General features: G+C 32.0%; 1 protein-coding gene across 10 annotated transcripts in view; it reads left to right on the top strand.

Annotated features, from left to right (window-relative positions):
• Positions 1-20,921, top strand: part of LOC145286319 (secretory carrier-associated membrane protein 1-like) — a 129,873-nt gene that overhangs the window by 61,377 nt on the left and 47,575 nt on the right. For 2 of the 10 annotated variants that reach the window (XM_080135234.1, XM_080135233.1), the window contains exons 2-3: positions 9,198-9,284; positions 11,391-11,411. The exons of 2 other annotated variants lie outside the window; for them this stretch is intronic. In XM_080135234.1, the coding sequence (XP_079991360.1) occupies positions 9,198-9,284; positions 11,391-11,411 (108 nt within the window). Of the gene's footprint in view, positions 1-6,200; positions 6,348-9,197; positions 9,285-11,390; positions 11,412-20,921 lie in introns of those variants that run through there. 6 more of the 10 variants (XM_080135237.1, XM_080135236.1, XM_080135240.1 and 3 more) reach the window with 4 other exon arrangements.

Genomic DNA, 20,921 nt, shown 5'->3' with positions numbered 1-20,921 from the left:
GGATCATCCAGATCATTGGATTCTTCACTGATAACCGCTGCTGTCTGAAGTCAGATTTTCTTCCATGTCTTGATAAAGAGCTTTTTGTTCATCTAGAACACCAGAGCCTCCACATCAGCCAGTTTTTCTTTTTTTTTTTTTCCAATAGAGTTGTCTTCGTAAACATTGTCAAATGCATTCTATATCTTCAACTTATGCTCCCTGTAGAAGAGTTTGAAGAGCATGCTGATATACATAACTTATTTTCCGTATATAAAGCACTTGCTACTGTGTGATCCTGGGGGCCTCAATTGTCAACTAAATATTTAAAAAATAAAATGCTTGCCACATAAAATTGCAACATAAATAAAATTGACATTAAATTCAAAAGTATTCAACATGTAGGTTTTTGGATCTTCTAGGAAATTTAGATAAACAAATTGAAATTAAGATTTGTGTGTGTGTGTGTATATATATATATATATATATATATATATATACACTAGCATTTCAGCCCGGCGTTGCCAGAGTGTTTGAATGTGTGTGTTGAGCAAACACCAAAAAAAAAAAAAAAAAGTGGTAGTAGAAAGGCATGCTCGAACCTGTACCACAAAGAATGGGGGGGGGGAGCTGACGTCTTTGTCGTTATGACCACCACCAAACTGGAAGTGACGTAGGTTTTAATTAAGGCTAGACAATAGAAAGGAGAGGATGACTTTAAAAAATATCGGCAAAAAAAAAACAACCCCCCGCCCCATGTAGAAAAAAAAAAAGTGCCCAGTTTTAGCCAATTTTTCGATATTTGTCGTCTGAAAGGTCGAACTTCAAAACAATACTGATCTTGTAAAAATCCATCGCCTCTGTTGAAAGTTTTAGGCAGACATGCAAACATACATACATACATTTATATATTGGTAACTAAAAATTTTCGACTCAAACCGATTAAAAAGCTTGCCCTATCTCTGAATACCCTTTGTCAAATTTCAAATGTTTAGACCAGAAAGTGTCAGTTATTTGGTAGAAACCACAGAGGTCAAATTTTTTTTTTAACTTTGACCCCTATTATGACCCCATAACATTTGTTTGGGGCTCAAATCAAGTTAAGTTAGATCCATGTCGAATTTCAAGTGTCTTTAGACCCAAAATTGTCAGGAGTTTGGTAGAGTTCTCAAAGGTTAAATCGTTGAACTTTGACCCGTTAATAGCCAAATTTCTGGCCGAAAACGAATTACACAAATTTTCCCAAATCTCACTACCCTGTATATCAAATTTCGAGTCTGTAGACTTAAAATTGACAAAGTTATTGCGTAGGGAAATGCATGCATGCACACGTTTACTTATATATGAAACAAAAATATATAGATACATAAATATATATGGAAACAATTTTACACAAATATTATGCAAGTATAAATCATGTAGAATATCTGCATGAATATAATTACACGTAATAGTTGACTAAAGATGATCATCCCATAAGAAAACCGAAAAAAACTAATAGGGAATTAATTAAAATGAATGTTAAAAGAATATGCAAATTAGCTAGGTCTTTTCCTAGTGAATGCAATTCCACAACCCATATATAAGAAAATTGTATTTTCTTTTTAAATAAATAGAAAAGAGTGTTTTTTAATATGAATATCAATACACACAAAAGAAAAACGAATTTATAGGAGTGTGTGTGTGTGTGTGTGTATATATATATATATATTTTTTTTTTTAAAGTGTTTTTTAACATGCTTTATTAACTATTTGTTATATATATATATATATATATATATATGAGAGAGAGGATATAATCTCGTTGACACACCAGTTCTTGTCAGACCACCACAGTCAAGCAATGATGAACCTGGTCAGTACCAGATGGGTAACTATTTGGGAATCATAGGCGTTGTATGTGCTCTCTGCTTATCTCTGCATTGTTTTCAGTCGTCCTGAATTTCTATTTGTCACTGGAATAAGACAGTGCCAACTCTGGTGTGGTTTGAGGTTGTGCAACTCTTACCACAAAATTTTATTTTATTTTATTTATTTATTTATTTATTTTTTACAAGGTAGTCACCACTTATCAAGGCCCGGGGATAAGGGTTATTGCGTGTACAGTAATCAATGCGATAGTATCATAATAATCGTTGGTATTGGAGATTTTATAGTGTTTTACTTAAGGGGGCGGTTCATCAGGATTTGTTTATGTGGGACTTGAAGACATCCAAGTTGTAGTCAAGTGGGAAAGAGGCAAACGGAAGAGAGTTCCACAGGTGTGCACTTCTAAGAAAGAAGCTTTGTTCATGGAATCAATGTTTTGGTTTTGGCACACAAAATTATGCAAGTCACAGAATCATGATGTCTGGTCTTCAACAATCATGGATGAACAGTTATTGTCTTGAAGGGCAGGAACTCTGATGCATAATATGTGAAATTTAGAACAAAATATTCATTTTTTCTACCTTAACGACTGCAGAATCTGATGGTGGGGGGGTGCATAAAATCTTTTTCTAAACAATTTCAGCGTCTGCGTGTGCATGAATTGTCATCTCACTTACTTTAAATACATAAATTTGCAACCTCATGCTGTGGCTGTCAGTGTGGCCCAGTGGGTTAGGACGTTGACTGAGAAATATTAGTTTTTGCGCTTGTGTTCATGCCCACTACCCACAGGCAGATTTCTTTTCATTTCAGATGAATGTATTTTTGTGTCTGGGAGTATTCTTAGGTTTTGTATCGGAATGCCTCTGATAAGTATTGATAATTCAAAAAAATCTTGATTCAGAAAGAACAGTCTGATTTTGACCAAAGTTAACAGCTTTATACTATTAAAGATCACAAGCATTTGAGAAAATTTATCACCGCACAAGCAGAAGGGCTCAGAGTATAAAATCAACAGTAAATTCTTTAATAAGACAGGCACATTAATAATGAATGTTTGTGTTTAGAGCACAATTGAACCATGTTACTTGACTGTTGTATTTTAAACTTTAATTTAAGCCATTATATAAAATAATTTTATAAACTCAACAATAGGTTCTAGACTACAATGTATTATGGACAAAGTCACTGTGGTTAAGCATGTGAAGCTTTCTCTCTATGCACTGTGCAGGCAATCCTTCGATAATGAAAGTATTGGAAGTGTGGAACATTATTGATCCTCATTCAGTTTTGGGTAATGTTGAGTCTCCCTGTGTGTGTGTGTGTTTTAGTTAATCTGTAAAGGATAGAAAAATTTCTGTAAGAACTGAGAGAGCTCAGTACATAGCAAAGTATAGTTAAAAGAAAACAAAAACAACCAACAAGCTTAACCCGATCTCATAATTTTTTTGCAACCCAAAGAGGCCTTATCAAATGAGAAGAGTTAAGAATTAGCGTCCAACTGGAAATATATGTGAACTTGGCCCTGGATGTTCCAACATCTCTTGTTTTCCAGTAAATAAATTAAGATAAAAGAAGCGGGGGGGGGGGGGTTTAAAAAGAACTAATGAACTAGTACTCTTTATTTTAGTTTAATACTTTGTGCCTGATATGCTCTAATCTGTATAATACGTTTATCTTCATTTGTACATACGTTATCACCTTTGCACCCATTAAAAAATGAGACTGGCAAAGATGAAATGCAAAAAAGTAATTTAAGAAATCTAACGTTGTCAGTTGGTTGCTAAAAAGTCTGTTTTTTATTCATATAGTGGCTGGTTACTTTTAATGCATCTAAAACCAAGCTTCTCTCTTTACACCATCAACATTCTAATTCACATTTGTCATCAATTGAAATGAATGGCTCTCGTCTTCAGGAGGCCTCAAGTTTTGACAAGCTTCTGGGCTTGACCATTACTCCTGATCTTAAATGGAACACGTATATCAAATCTGTTGCCAAGGCCGCTGGAAAAATGGTGGGATCTTTCTATCGATCCAGTAGATATCTCACTGCTGATGCTATTCTCTACCTATATAAGAGCCAGGTACGTCCAAGGATGGAATACTGTTGCCACATCTGGGCAGGAGCTGCTAGAAAGGACTTGTCCTGCCTTGATAGAGTTCAAAATAGACTTCGTAGCCTCGTAGGAGATGTCCTTTTCTCCTCCTTGCAACCTCTATCTCACAGAAGAGATGTTGCGAGTTTGTCTCTGATGTATCGTTATTTTCATGGAAAGTGTTCGACTGAGCTTCAATCTATGGTCCCCCCTCGCCAAACTTTCACAAGAAACACTCGTCTAGCTATAAACACTATCAATAATTTCCCCCACTCTTTATCTGTGCCTAAACCTAAACGTAGATTCCATGAACAAAGCTTCTTTCTTAGAACTGCACGCCTGTGGAATTGTCTTCCGTTTTCCTGCTTTCCGGCTGACTACAATATGGTTGTGTTCAAGTCTAAAGTAAATAAGTTCTTGATGAGCCGTTCCATATAAGTTATTAAATTTACCAAATTTTCATTACTAATGATTACTATATTGACCAATTTCTACTGTACACTCTTTAACCCTTATCCTTGAGTGGCCTCTGGGCCTTGATAATGTGGTGATGCCTTTGTAAAAAAAAAAAAAAAATTTTAAAATTCTTAAATCAGATAAATCGACAATGCAATTTTTTTTTCTTGTAGATTTTTTATTTTTAACTCTTTGCATTTTTTTTTTTTTTTTATGTATCTAAAACTAAAACATACCTCACTTTAATTATTTAAAATTGTCAAAGAATGTTTACCTGATATTTTTACGATAATAGATTTAAATCCTGACACTTTTAAATAGACATTTGCTTTATTCATTGAAAAAAAATTGACAAAAATTAAGAATTTTTTTTTTCTGGATAGTAACCCAGATGGACATTATTTCAAAAGAAATATTAGCAATGAATTCTACAGAAAGTTTCCATAGTCCTACTAATTACATAATTTGTTTTAAATTACTAATTAAGAAGATGGTAGTTGTTTTAAAGGCCCCCCCCCCCCCCAGTGTTAAATTAGATTAAAAACTTTTTCAAATTGTAGTTGGGTTAAGTCGGCTTCCTCTTTAGTTTGCACCACATTTTACACCATTGATGGAGTTTTTGTTGTGAAAAGTTTTGCGGCATTTGAGATTCAGATCCACTTGTGTATTTTTACTTAACCATAGATGAGTCCATAGCAAGTACAATCACTCCTGGTCAGTGAATTTGGGAGTAGTGTTTAGAGGTCACTCTATTTCCCAAACCTCCCAAATTTGGGTCTCACTAGGAGATAGTTTTGTTATATCGAAGATAATGTCTTGAGTAACTGATAGTTGCTAAATAGAATGGATAGAAAAAGGGTAGAAAGGGCTTTTTTATTTATTTTATTTTTTTATTTAATAATTGTCAATCAAGTCCATACATATTCATAACAAGTTATTGTTATTGGTGCAATGCTCAATTCGAAACATTGTTTATCTTAAAATGTAACCGAATGAATATTTATTGTATCCCGTTTTTTTTTTTTTTTTTTTTTTTTTTTTTTTTTTTTTTGTAAGACCTACAAACAAGGTGGACCTCTGCTGAAAATTAATGCTCAAAGGAGAGAGGGTGTTCATTCACCCACCTGAAGTACTTGTAATTGCTATCACAATGGATGGATTGAACTTTCTTTGGACAAGCATCTCTGATCCTCCGTAACCCATCTGAAGTAAAACCTTAATGAATAGAGCAATGCAGGAGAGTTGTCCCATATGCTAGATTGTTTCAAAATTAACAAATAATCCTCACATGGATCATGACAACTTCAGAGGCATCGACTTGATAATTCTACTCTCAGAAGATTGTTTACTGCAACATATTTGGCAATGTTTTAGAAATTAAATTGATTCAAATTCTCCTGTTTTTTATTGCTCTAGCAACCTTGATGAAAAAATCGAAATTAAAAATTTTTTTTTTTTTTTTTTTGTACCAAAAAAGTTTCATAATTTATTTTCCCATAAACATGAAGGTCAGCGTCTAACCGAGTTGTCCTCCTTTATCTGTTAAACATAGAATATTGAAACTTATTTTGCTTAATGTATAATTATTAAATGTATGTTAATGACGGCTTAAACGGTAATTTGTTAAATGTTATAGTTTGATTGCAGAATTGTGAAAGGTTTATGTAACATCAAAAAATTGTTTATGAATGTTTTGTTGTTTTGAGAAGTGAAAGAAGATATAATTTGTAACTTGTGTATGAAAACATTCCAATACTTATTCAGAGAATGACCCGCTTCTCCGTGATTGTTGCATCAGTATATTCCGGCAACTTACCTAAACTGCAGAAATATGCAGAGTGCTGATCAAACTAAAACGCTAGAAAAAAAACATGATAGAAAAATATTTCTCGTGTAGTAATTTCAATGAAGATAGTGGAAATACAATTTTTAAAAAATCAACCTATGGTAAGTTTCATGATTAAATATTTTTTTGTAAAATGTGTAGTAACAAATGAATTTTTCTTTTTACAAAAAAAATATTTTATGACAATTTGTGTTTCTCTGTTACGGTTAAAGGGTAGTTTTTAATTTTCGGTTTACTGAAAGGAAGACACCAACATCAAAGGGTCATGACGTCTTTACTGAAATGATTTATTTTTAATGATTTAACATTTTTGCACAATTAAAACTACATTTTTCCAATTTATTAACTGACATCTACTGAACTTTTATTGTCTACAAAAATAGCGCATTTGTACTCTCATTTGGTTGAGCATTTTGTCATATTCTGGTGGTTTACATAAGCAGCCGTAATTTGCCAACATAACATCCATGAAAGAATGGGTGATTCTCTACATAAATACCAACATTTCACATATTTTTTATTTACAATTTTTATATTGTTTAATAATTGACAGCTTTTTGTCTACCACTTTTTTTTTTTTTATATATAGTATTTGTTGCAATTTTTGTTTTTTAAAACAGTTTTTATTGTATTTCGTGTTCGTGTCTGCTTATTTCAGTTTTATTTGTAACATTGTCTCTTGTTTGTAATTAAATGTTTTAAGTCTCATAGATTGTGTTAGCATCCCCTACTCTACCAAAAAAAAAATTGAACTTTAATTCTGGCATTTTTTTTTGTAACTGAGGTATCCTTCAATGATAAATATGACTAAAACTTTATTTCATAAAAAATAACACGCTCTCTCTCTCTCTCTCCAGAGAGCTTCACCATATGAATGAGAAATGTCCAACCAAAGCGCGTTTTTTCCACTGTCCACATGTATGTGAATTGGTAGGTTATACTGAAGTATTTGTTAAAAGCATTTTCAGGGCTTTCTTTACTCTCCAATATACAGCTTGTAATATTCCCAAATGGTCACCCATTTTATATAAGCAAGATCCAACATAACTTTGATCACTTAGTGATCTAATGAGAACCAGAGTGTCAACATGATTGTGGTATTACTATAGACTTCCCTTTGGATTCATCGAGTGGCCTATATAATCCTGTGCAATCCACTGCATAGTATTGACTACTGAACTGGTTTCCTTGTTGAACTTGACTAGTCAGGACTGCTGATTACCCAGCAAGACAAAAAAAATTATGGATGAACCTGTCGGCCATCTAGCACATAAAATATTAACATGCTCAGTGTTTTCATAATAGATCTTTTTTAACCAAAGTTCTTGGAGATATAAAAAGTACTGATTGTCTTGGTATCCATTGACACTGGATTCTATTCTTTTATGGTGAAGACCTGTAGCTGAGAGGTGCACATCATGAGTGACTTTATCTAGCTAATCACCTTTACTGCCTCTTTCTTCTCTCATGCTCTGCTTGTAGTAGATGCTAGATCTTGGAGTAAACTGTATGGTTATATGAAGATGCATTAGCAAGATGGGCAGTGGACCACAAGAATTTCCATTTATAAAATAAATAGATATATATCACAATGTATTCTGTTCTGTCCTTTTAATTATGAACAAAATTCTCAAGTGGACTAAAAATTAAATGCTTTATTTCAAAGTTACCATTATTGAGCATAAGCATGTAATCATGAAATATATTTACATCAGTTTTTTTTTAAAGTAATTCTATATGATGAAAGATGTCTTTGTCGCTATTTTTCATCATGCATCACTTTAAAAAATAATTTTTTTCACTGAAAAGAGTTAAATTCATAGTTGTGTACTAATATGTATAAATTAGATTTCTTAGGTTAGTTTCTTTTAGTATTTCCTGTGTCGAGCATTTTGCATTTCAAACTCTTTTTCCATTTTACACAATTATATAAAATAATTTTTTGTTAAAGAAAAAAATAGCTAAGAGGTTAATGTACTTTGCTGGGAGCATCGACTAGTGTGTATGTAAAGGAAATTTATAGAAGGCAACATAATGCAAAGGTATACTTGATCAACACAAACTGAAGCAAATTAAAATAAAAGTGAATTAAGCTATGCAGATTCACCTTCATTAATACAATATATATTTTATACTTGTATTGTGTTACTTTTGTCAGCATGGTTAGATAGTAGTTCTGTATTATATATTTTGGAAAAATTTTCCTTTGTCAGATATGTTTTAGTTAAAACATACATACTACATACATTTTGAATTAAAGGCAAACACGTATCTAACGAAGGAAAATTTCCCTGAAATATTACAATGAAGATTTCCATCTGAATATGCTGACGCATATAAGAGCACAATACAATGAAAAAGATATAATACAAAAAGGTAGATATATAATATTTTTAAAATGTGAATCTGCGTAGCTTATTCCACAGTTATATAAATTTGCTTCAGTTTCTTTCCATTCCACTTCTGCATTGTATTGCCTTCTTTTAGTTTTCTTTTTTAGAGTTTTAAAAGAAGTCTTTTATTTTTAAAAACTTGTTTCAAATCAATGTTACTTTTATTTTTACGTCTCCAGCTCTTTCGGCATCAAAGTTTCAGCGTTAGCAAAAGTCAATTTCTGTTGTCTACACCCCAAAAGACAATAATGAATATTTTTTTTGTTTGAAACCCCTTCAATTTTGGCTGCATTCTCGCAAGCAGCTTTTCTGTGGGGATTGAAATTGCTGCTTTGATTTAAAGCATGCATCAATTGCACAGGTCGTCATCTTAAATTTGGATATGGTGTCAAGCAAATAAAAATGTTGACTAAAAGGGCAGTAGTTTTAAGTTGTATGATGTCTGTGTGTATATTGTAGCAGTTTTAGCATAATTTTTTAAATGGTTCTAGATTATTCTGAACCGCCTCAGTCGTCTACAAAACATTTGCTTGACCATACGTGTTTATCTGATTCCAGGATCCATCTGTGAGACAAGCAACCCAAGGCAGTCAAGGCACTTTGGATGATTTCAACCCATTTGCTGATAAGAACAACACTCAGCCGGTAATAATCAGACCCAAAACTAATATAACACACCCCATTCCCATGACCCTTAAGTGCTAAGAAAATTTTTAACCACAATAATCTCCGATGTCTTGGACTGCCCAAGAACAAAAATCTTTAGTGATGCTTGTAGTCGGTTTCCCCAATCACTAAAAAAAAATCTTTTTTATTCAACCTAGCAATTCAAGCACTTTTGATTTTGTTTTGTTCTTGTTCTTGTTCTAATATTTTATTTTTATTTTATTTTTTGCATGTTTTCTTTTTTTTTTTTTTTTTTTTTTTTTTTTATGCATTTCTTTGATTTGTTTGGCGAATGTTTGGCTGTCAACTATTTAAAAATATAAATTTCTCTTTAAATGTTTGGAGAAAATATTTTTCTGAAAGTGTAAATTCAGTTGTTGAAAATTTGCTTGTTTCATTTATTGATCTTTTAAATCAACATTTCAAGTGAAAACCTTACGTACTTGTGTGTCACATTGAAATTAGTATAAATTACAAAAGTTACCAAAAAAAAATGATCCAGTAGATGATGTGCTAGTATTTTAAATAAGTCAGACATAAATATGGCCTCAGTTTTCTGGATTCAAGATGGTGGTACAGATGAAAAATCAAGGATTTATTAAAAATTGATTGCAGTTACCTCTCCCTGGATCTTGTGACCTCTCCACCATGAAAACATTTAAAACGTACATTAAAACTCAAGAATTTTAATTTTTACTCAATTATTTTCCTACTGTATCATTTTTTGTAATTTATACTAATTTTAGCATGACGTGCAAGTACATAATGATTTCATCTGAAATGCATTGGTTTAAAAAATCACCAGTGTGAACAAGCACTGAAAATTTTGCCTCGAATGAAAATATTGATTGCATTGCTTATGAATAATTTCAAAATAGCCATCGTAGCAGATTGTTTTCTTATATTGGAATATCGTTTACATCTAGTTATACTAAAACTTTCTGAAAAATAATTAAAAAATAAAATAAAAACTAATAAAATATGCAATTTAGAACACTTACATATCACATATTTAGAAATTCTTTTCTCATTTTTAAATTGTTTTATAGTATTGACAACAAAATGTAAAGTGACTAAAACCAATTAACAATTACATATTATCAAAGGCAAGATAAATTACTCTTCTACCTACCTAGATTTTTTTTTTGGTTTAACTTATGTTTTGAAATACTTAAAATCTTTAAATTAAGTAATGTATAATACTTAAGCTATAACAAGATCAAAATTGCTGACACGAGATGGTCATATGGGGGATTCTTGGTAATTGCTCAAAAATCGAAAATGAAACAAAATACTAATAGAAATGCACTCCTTAAATATCACTGGGACATTAAAAATAAAGGTAGTGTAAAGCCTTTCAGCATTTTCTTTTTAAAAAAGAAATAGAAAATAATAGAAAAATTATAAATGTGAAAAACTTGCTATGAACATGGCAACATAGTTTCGATACAACTGTGAATAAAACTTTGAACAACTATCCAAAAAAAAAAAAATCCTACATACATATGAGCGCCATTTTACATACTCTATCAAATGTGCCAAAATGTACAAACTTAGTGATTGGAAAACAGATCTATTAATGAAGATTATTTTGAGGTGTTCCACTTTAGAGAGGGGTGCGCTGTGAATCTGAAATTTCCATATCTTCCGTCAAAACCAGTTCAATAATCCGATACTTGTGGATAGCACCCATTTTCATAAATATGTTTAAAAAAAAAAAAATTCTGCATTTGTGGAAAAAAAATATGAAAATTTGATGTTATCAGTTATTGATGCCATTGATTATTACATATGTTCTTACAGTAATATGAAAAAAAATACGACTCTAGATAAATATTTAGAGGTTTAAAAGAATGAGGAATTATATTGGACTCTGTAAAAATACTGGAATCGTTCCATCACTAATTTTATATTTTTAATTAGATCATTTTAATTTCTTTTCTTTATTTTTCAGTTAAAATTTGTTTTGCCTTTTATTTTAGCTAATGATCTGACATGAACGTTTTATCTGGTTTACTGCAACACAACTTCTCGTTTTTACTATTGTTTTTCTCTTTTCAAACTATTGTGATTTCCATTTTTTAGGAAAATGAAGAAAGCGAGCAGGTAAAAAAAACAAACATTTTAACTTTGAAAGTTAAATACAATTCTGGGATGAACTCATGATTGTGGCTCCTGTGTGGTTACAATGCATGTACTTTGGGTGTTTCTGTTCTATCTTAAAGAGTAGGGGTCTCTAATTAAGACTGGCTTTTGGCCAAAACCATTCCTTTCTCATCAGTTGATAATGTTTCCGTATTTCTATCAATTCGGTTTCCTTATGTAATTCTCACCTCATTTAATTCTATAAAAAAAAAACACTGTCAAACACTAATAAATTTGACAGTTTTATTTCCAACAATTATTGGACTTGAACTGTCAACAAAAATCTTGTGTATAGACTCTAAGTATTTGAATTATGGTGCTACCTTTTAGAATTTGGATTATTTAAACTGTCTTCATTGTTTTCACATTTTATTCGATGTAACCTTTGATCTTTGGGTGCATATTTTTTTTTTTACTTTGGAATTTTCTAGTTGAACTTAGGGAAATTGTACAGAATTTTGCAACTGGACCTTTTTACTTAATTTATGTTGGTAGATTGTTCTCATTCTATCGGCTATGATTAGTAAATTTTTTGGATTATGAATTATCACATAGCTTAACTTCAACCTCCAAAAGATTGTTGCATAGATCTGATTGTTAATCAATGTTTTTAACCATTAGGCCATGTGTCTGTAGAAAATTTGAGTATGAATTTTAGAAGCCTCAACCTTGTCTAAATGGCTAGGATTATTTTATTTCTATTATACTAAATTCCAGATTAGGGTTTAGATGGTTTGTCTAGTAGACGTCCCATGACTAGAGATATTTTTTCAATATCTTCTATTGCCTTTAATATGTGACGCCATTATTTTCTGGAAGTTATCCAGAGTGCATAGGAACAAGCAAGGAATTTTAATGGCAAATATGGCCAAACGTCTGCAGCAATAGATGCAGAAAGTTTTCTCTGACGCAAGTACTAGTCATAAGCAATATTTGTTGCATGTATAAAATGTTTAATACCAGAATCCTGATTCCTTCTAGAACAAATGGAACCAAGTTGAAAATGGCTGACATTTATGCGTTTATTTTAATTGATTATTTTTGAAATATAATAGTTTTATTTTCCTGGTGTTAAAGAACAGAAAATGGTGCATGGTTCTAATGGTTGCTTGATACTAATAAAGACTGGAGCTATGAAAACTACTGCCATTTTGGCTGCCTCAACAAAGTGTACCTGTTGAGGAAAAAAAAACTTATTTAAAAAAAAAAAAGGGGGCATTCTTTTGATTTTAAAATGAAAGTTCTTTTGATTAGCTACAGATGCTTTCAGCAATTAAAATGGTATCGTTTTAAGGCATCTTGAGGTGAAAATTATTTACAACTCTAAATCTTTTTAGGCCTTTTCTTCATAAAATCATGTTAATTTTAAATCTTAATTCTAAACAGGTATAAAAACATGCTCATTTTCATCTGCTCTCTTGAACAACTGATGTTGATCTATTTTCTCACTTGTGTTTGTATCAACTTCTGATTACGTTTTAAATCTTTCTATTGTAGCCATGTTAGGCATGAATTACCTTTTACAAGAAATGTGGACTCTCTATTCTGAAAAATTTCTTCCATTAATAAACTAATAACAAATCTGAAATATTTTTTTAATAAAACCAGATTTTTTATGCATCATAAATTGGGATCAACCATTTTCTATTCTACAACATTGGAAACCATTGCAAAGATTTCACTTTCAATAATGGAAAATTAGAATTCCTTAAAGAATGAAAATCCACGAAGATAAGGGTTGTTTCTAGTTAACAATATGAAGTTTCACACAAATTAAAAAAAAAAATGGAAGATCATAAACTGTACAGGATGGACCATGGAGGACATTAATGGATAAGATATTTAAAGTCATATACCGTGCAAAACGAAAACGAAGCAAATGAAAAATGTGCAAAAAAGGCATGAGTTCATAAAAGGAGTTTGAGGGAACTTTTGGGTAATCGTTTGATATGGAGTGTTGTAGATCTGATCAATTGTTACTTCAAAACTTGATAAAGACTTGCAGATTCTTGTCCAGATTTCCCCTCATATTAAAAAAAAAAAAAAAAACAAAGAAACTATATGTACCTGTAACAAAACAAAAATATCACATTCCAGAAAATTATGTAAATTGATCACGTTTTATTTTTTATAAAGAAAATCAGTTTTAAGTGATTTAATGGGAATTTTTAGGTAATACAAATCTTGCTAGTTTGCTATGGTGTTGAGTTATCTCCCCTTTGTTTTAAGATTGTTTTCAAAATGACAAGATAGCCACTCCTCTGTTACTCATAAAATTTGATTTTTTTTTTTTTTTTTTTATTTAAAAATTTTTCTATTCAAAAATAAAATTACTTGACCAATTTCTGTGATTTTTGGATTTTTTTTTTTTTTTTTTTTTTTCACCCCAAACAAAGCACAGTGCCACTTTGAAGTAGGGGGCTACAATCGGGATCGGGGACATAATTTGTGGGTGCATTATGAAGGGAGATGAGTAGAAAGATGTTTGTTCACATTACACTTGAACTTCTGCATATCAGTACAGTTGGAAAAGCAGAATCCCAGAAGGGACTTCCAAAGATTTGCAGTTGTGGAGAAGAAACTATTGGAGTAAAAGGCTTTCTTACACCTAGGGATCTCTACTGTAAAGGGGTGGGACTTAGTTGCTTGTCGGGGGTAGTCACGTCGAGGAGGTACAAGTGCTTTTAGTTCGTCTGAGCATTCACGATTAAAGTATTTGTAGAACAGGCAGACATTTCATCGATGGGACAGAGGCTGAAGCCTAGATGACAGTTTAGGACCTATCAGGTTGGCGACTCTTTTGAACCCTGTCCAGGAGTGAGACAAGCAGCAGATGCACCAGCAATACTTCATACATAGGCGAATGGTGGCCTTATAGAGGTACAGGATACTTTCAGGTGTAATTTTCTAGCACGGTAGAGAGAGCCCACCTTCTTTGCAGCAGCCTTGGCAATGCTTTCAATGTATATATTCCAGTTCATGTTCCCTGTAAACGTTAGGCCGAGGAGTTTAAAAGAAGTACTTTCAAGCAATGTTTTTGGCCATTGCTTTTGGGGGTAGAGAAAGTTTCTTGTAGTTATTGAAGGAAACAAGTTTAGTCTTGGCAGCATTGAATGTGACCATCCATTTTTTTTTTTGCCCCCATTCCAATACAGGTTGGAGGTCATCCTCTAGTGTTTCTGCCATTTCCTTAGATATGTGTTCATTTGTTTTCCCCTCATGCCTGTTATAGAGAGTGGTGTCATTGGCAAATATTCCCATCTCCTACACAATTTTATCAGGGGGGTCATTTATGAATATCAAGAATAACAGAGGTCCAAGGATAGACCCCTGAGGCACTCCCGCATTTATATCATTGTTTAGATGTACGACTGTCGAAGACAACCTGGATTCTTCTTAAGGATTTAATTACATTATGTATTCTTCCAGTGATACCATATGATCTAATTTTCCTTAGAAAACCATCGTGCCATACCCTGTCAAAAGCCTTAGATATATCAAGGGTTACCGCTGTACCCTCCCCTGTTTTGTCCAATGAACGGTATATACGTTCAGAGACTACAGTTAAGATATCTGCTGTTAAATGGGCTTGCCTGAATCCATATTGTTTGTCGGTCAGGAGTTTAGCAGCTGTTAGGTGTTGGACTGGGGCTTGATTAACTAAGGACCCAAATATTTTCTCGAAAAGCAGGAGGAGGCTAATGGGACGATAATTTAATGGGTCAGTTCTTTCACCAGAATTCTTGAAGACTGGTACCTCAGAAGCGGTTTTCCAGCAGTCGGGAAAGCAAGATTCATTAAGGCATTTATTGTAAAGTTTGGAGAGAACTGGAGCAACCTCAGCAGAGCATTTTTTTAATAGCACAACCGGGATGAGATCTTGTCCATATGCTTTTGAAGTGTCTAAGTTTTTTATGATACCATGCGTCTGAGGAGTGATTTTCAAATCGTCTAGTGTGGCGTCTGTGCACAAAGGAAAGTCGGTGAGGGAGTGGTGTGCCGGGTCCAATGTGGAGTTTGAGGCAAATTGACTGGCAAGCAGATTAGCCTTGTCTGTTGCCGTGCAAGCAACCTCATGATTGTTTGATAGTGGGGGAATCATTAACTGCCCATTATTTACTACACTGTTGAAGATTTTCCAAAAATCACGGGTTCCTAATTTCTGTGCTTCGATTCGTTGTCTGGTGGTTTCCGAGTAATCTGTCTTAGCTGTCTTTATTACTCTCTTACAATTATTTCTAGCTTCTATATACTTCTGTCTGTTTGAACTGGACTTATGTCAGTTGAATCTGCGAAACTCCTGCTGCCTTTGAGCAATGGCAGCTGGACAAGCGGAAGTAAACCATTGGGGAGAGTAGGGCTTGCTATAGAATTTCCGTATGGGAACATGTGCTTCAATTGCAGTTTTGAACCATTCAGTGGTCTCGTTTGCACACTGTTCACCTGGAAGAGAAAAGATATTTTGCCATGGGGCGTCTTTGATGAGTTCCCTGATGGCTTCCCAGTCAGCCTTTTTGTAATACCTCATGTAGGTCTTCAGTTTTAGGGCGATAATTTAAGGTGATTTCTACCATTTTCTCAGTATGATCAGCATTCCAGAGTGGGCTGTGGGCATTTGTTGTACAATCATCGGGAACCGTTGTCAGAAATAGATCTAGAAATGAGGCCTGTTGATCTTGCTGGTTTTGGAAACGTGTCGGGAATGTAACCGTCTGTGATAAGGAATGAGATATAGAGAAGCTATGTGTTGTGCTACTAGTTACGTCTGTAATTAGAGAATCCAAGCCAGTTATTGTGGTGGACATTGAAGTAACCAAATACATGTACTTGTGTGCTAGTATCGAGGGAGAGTGCTATATCTATGCTGTCAGACTTTGTTTATTAGGGTACAGTCCTGGGTTGAGGGAGAGCGGTAGAGAAAATACAAGTAGCTAATATTATGTTGCATATTTAGTCTGAAGCACATAAAGGCCTTGTCGTCTGATTCCAGTTTTATTTCTCTAGTCAGAGGGAGGGTGTTATGAATATAGGCTCCAAGCCCAGGCATACGTCTGCCCGAGTCCTTACGGCAGAGTGGGAGATAACCAGGCATGTTAAAGTGGTTAGAGGGAATGGAGGAGTGAAGTTTAGTTTCACTTAATGCTAAGATATTCGGGGTATTTACAAGGAGAACCGATTCAACATCATCTAAGTTAGTTCTAAGCCCGTGAATATTCATAAATGCAAGCCTCAAGTTGGTTTTCTTTGAGTTTGGTCTTGGTTTAAACGTAACTTTTGCTTGAGTTTTCATTTTATTTAATTTAAATCCAATTCCTGAAAGCATGAACTTGACTAATGAAAGCCAATATTTTTATTGTACCATACAATTTTTTTTTTTTTTTTTTTTTTTATATATGGGACATTCAAGACAAGAATGGAAATGTAACATTTTGGATAATTTCTTAATTGCCTCAAAAGAAAATATATTTCAATACTTTTTTTTTAATGATACATTTCATGGAGCCAAGAAAGTTCAACTCTATGAAATGAATAACAAACCAGATGGATTTTATCAAAGCTTTTGGTGACAATTTAAAAATACCTCTGACAAGCTTATAATCTGTAAGTTTGCTTGTCACTATCCAAGAAAAAAAAGGAGGCTGCTTGCTAAAAATATTGGCTTTCATATGGTTTATACTTTCAGGAATTGGAGAGTAGGCAACTGGAGTTTTTAGTTGGTCATTCCATAATCTCTTTCTCTACCATAGGAGGGAACAAATATCAATTCATTTTCCCTATTTTAATTAATTTGAAATCTCTTCTATGAATCTGGAAAGTTTGGCTTTCAAATAGATTTCCTCTCAATTTGTGCCTAATTTATTCTTCATATGTAAAATAGTCCTAAGAGCAGGGAGTCCATGTTTTTTGTCACTGGTTCGAACAAATGACAACAGATGTCTTGAATTGCTTTCTTTTATATGAACAGAATTAGAAATTGCTCAATATAAAAAATTTTTAATTCTTAAGCTATAAATATGAATGGTTTTTGTTTTTTTATGAATGAATTTTATGGCATTTCAATTAACAAAATATTGATCAATGTTGAAGAAAACAAAATATTTCTTTAACATTTGATTCTGTTGTAAGCAAGCAAATAATAATTCAAATAACAAGAATTAATGCATTATTGGAAGGTGGGGGCTTCTTTACAATAAGTATATATATATAAAATAAAAGTGTTTTATTTAATTAAGTCATGTTTTTGGTGTAGTTACTTAAATAATCCAAAACAATTAGAATCATTTTTTATGAATTTAAAGATAAATAAAAATGATCACCAATCTGTATAGATTTCCAACTGTTTGTCACTACACCGAACTATGACTACATCGATATTCTCAAAATTGATTCACAAATGACTGAAACATTAAAAGTTACCATTTTTCTGTGCTGTGTTAGTCCTGTACAGAAACGAGCAAATTGCTATTATGCACTGAATAACATTAACAAAAACCTATTTATCATCATCAACTGTGAGTCTGAGTTTATGACTACATCAATAAATGGACAATTTAATAAATAATACTGCACTTTTTGGGGATTGTAAAGAATTGCCCTCTCCCTCCTTTTCGTAAAACTTAATGATTGATTTTGAACGTGTTCAATACTAACTCTTTTTGGGATTTTGTTTTTCTCTAATGGTTTAACAAATAGCGTGAAATAACTGTTGCAAATTAATCATAAAATGATTGCAATTCCTTTCATGGCTGCATGCATAAGTGTATCTTTGATTCTATTAAAAATGGATATGATCAAGTTATTGAATATATTTAGGTTTATGATGACCTGCATATTCCACAATTTATGCCGTTTTCCAGTTTGTGGTTGTACCTTCCTTTTTTAAACTTCCCTCTTCATCCTCTGGCAGAAACCTTTTTTTTTTTTTTCTTTTTTTTTTTTACCCACTCGGCTTCCTTGAAGTTCCTTGATTTTGAAATCCCATTTTTGACCCCCTGATTTTGAAGTTCCTCAGCAGATTTATGTGCATTTTTTATGAAGACATCAGTAAACAATTTATTTTTTACTGATTGCCTTTTAAAAGTGGCTAATTTTTGCAGGTTTGTATTTTTTTTATATCAACTTTTAAAATATTGTTAAAATATTTTTGTATATCTTTGATTTGAATGCATGTACATATTAGGTGAATGTTAAAGTCAGCTCTGTATATTTTAATAAAGAAAAAACTTACATAATTTTTTTGTTTTAAGTTAAATAATTTAATGCCTATGCTGATCACTTCTCGTACAAAACAAAATTTGCTAAAAAAATAATTTAAAAAAATAGAGGGTCAAAAAAATATTAACAATCTGCAAAAACGTACAAAGCATACTAATATCAGAAATGTGACTTTTTTTACCATTATAGTCTTAAACACAAATAACAAATATCATGGTTGAATAAAAGCTCAATGTTATAGTGCTATAATGGAATGACCTAGCACCCCTCTGTACAATAATATACAATGTAGATGCACTCTTCCGGGAATCAAAGAATTCGAAGACTCAGAGAGATAAACTCTCGCCTTGTATCTCCTTTGTAAATAACCTTTGTATTAACCCTAAGTGAATGCCCGGTGTTATGATTATCTAAAGAAAGATATCGTTTGGCGACGAAAGAAGAGTGTATATTTTGGAGACGGGGAAGGTGGAGGTTCTTACTAAGGACTCGAAAGGAAAAAGTGGAACTGAATTCAGGAACGCATATGGTTCAAGGAAAAAAAACAAAAAACAATGGAGTCTGAACGAAAGATGAAAATAAATTCTAAAAACTTAAATGATAAAATAGTTCAACCAATTATAAAAGAATTTTAAAAAGAATACAACACAAATAGACAACACAAAACTAAGACACAAAAAAAGTAAATTTTTTCAAAAGAAAAAAAAAACATAATGCAGTCTGTTTAGTTTCATACTGAAAAAAAGAAAAAAAATGTATTGCTAATCCATTTCAAATTTATTTTCTAATGAGAAAAAATAAGGATAAATAACACTGTAAAAATGGAACATGTTATGCTTCTGTGTGTGTGTGTGTGTGTGTGTGTGTGTGTGTGTGTCGACGGTCGGTTATATTTTCTCCAAAATTTTTCTAAATTGCTATGAAATATGTGCCTTTTTAAACAAATTCATTGAATTTATTTAGCATTTTTTTCTTTTTGTACTATTAATTTTTTTATTTTATTCTGTGTTTAATATGGAGCAAATAACTGAACTCACAAAAACCATACAGTTGGCTCTACAAACGCAAATGGTATATTTACAAGAACAGCAATTAAAACAAAGTGAATTATTACAAACTATATTAATGAGGCAAGTAGAAAAAAAGATTGTCAGTTTACACCTGAAGGAATTGCAAACTCGCTATCAAAATTTTTGTATGAACCAACAAATGGTTTGACTTTTCCAATGTATTTTAGAAGATATATTTTTTTCTAAAAGATGTCAGTCATGGTCTGACAAGGAAAAAGATTATTCTGATGTTACAAAAACTTTGTACTCAGGAAAATACCAAGTATACAAATTACATTCTCCTGAAGAAACCTGAAGATATTACTTTTAAAGAAACAATCGATATATTATCGATAATTTTCAGGGAGTTTATTTTATATGCGTCATAAGTGTCTAAATATTGTGAAACAAGATGAGGATTTTATTGCTTATGCAGGAAAAGTAAATGCCTAATGTGAATTATTCAGGCTAAAAGACCTCAAAGATATGTTTAGTAGTTGTTCAGGGTTTAACAGCCGCTAAAGATAAAGATTCGTTCAAGGATATTATCAATCAGGAATGTAGACACTAAAATAACTTTACAAAAAATTACGAAAAGTGCCAAAAGCTGTTAAATTTAAAACAGGACAGTACAAGTATTGTAGAAAAAAATATTGCCAAAATACAAAAACTTAAACAACTTGCATAAAAAAATAAAATAAAAAATACAAAGACTTAAACAACTTGCATAAAAAAATAAAATAAAAAATACAAAAACTTAAACAACTTGCATAAAAAAATAAATAAAAAAATACAAAGACTCAAACAACTTGCATAAAAAAATAAAATAAAAAATACAAAAACTTAAACAACTTGCATAAAAAAATAAATAAAAAAATACAAAGACTCAAACAACTTGCATAAAAAAATAAAATAAAAAAATACAAAAACTCAAACAACTTGCATAAAAAATAAAATAAAAAAATACAAAAACTCAAACAACTTGCATAAAAAAATAAAATAAAAAAATACAAAAACTCAAACAACTTGCATAAAAAAATAAAATAAAAAAATACAAAAACTCAAACAACTTGCATAAAAAAATAAAATAAAAAATACAAAGACTTAAACAACTTGCATAAAAAATAAAATAAAAAATACTGTAGAATATTTGGAGGGAAAGGCATTTCACAAAAGAGTGTTACTTTAAAAATAAAATATGCTATGA

Source organism: Euprymna scolopes, chromosome 10 (assembly GCF_053919585.1).
Source record: "Euprymna scolopes isolate OS-2025 chromosome 10, ASM5391958v1, whole genome shotgun sequence".
Taxonomy (NCBI): Eukaryota; Metazoa; Mollusca; class Cephalopoda; order Sepiida; family Sepiolidae; genus Euprymna; species Euprymna scolopes.
This window is presented reverse-complemented; position numbering and strand designations above follow the sequence as displayed.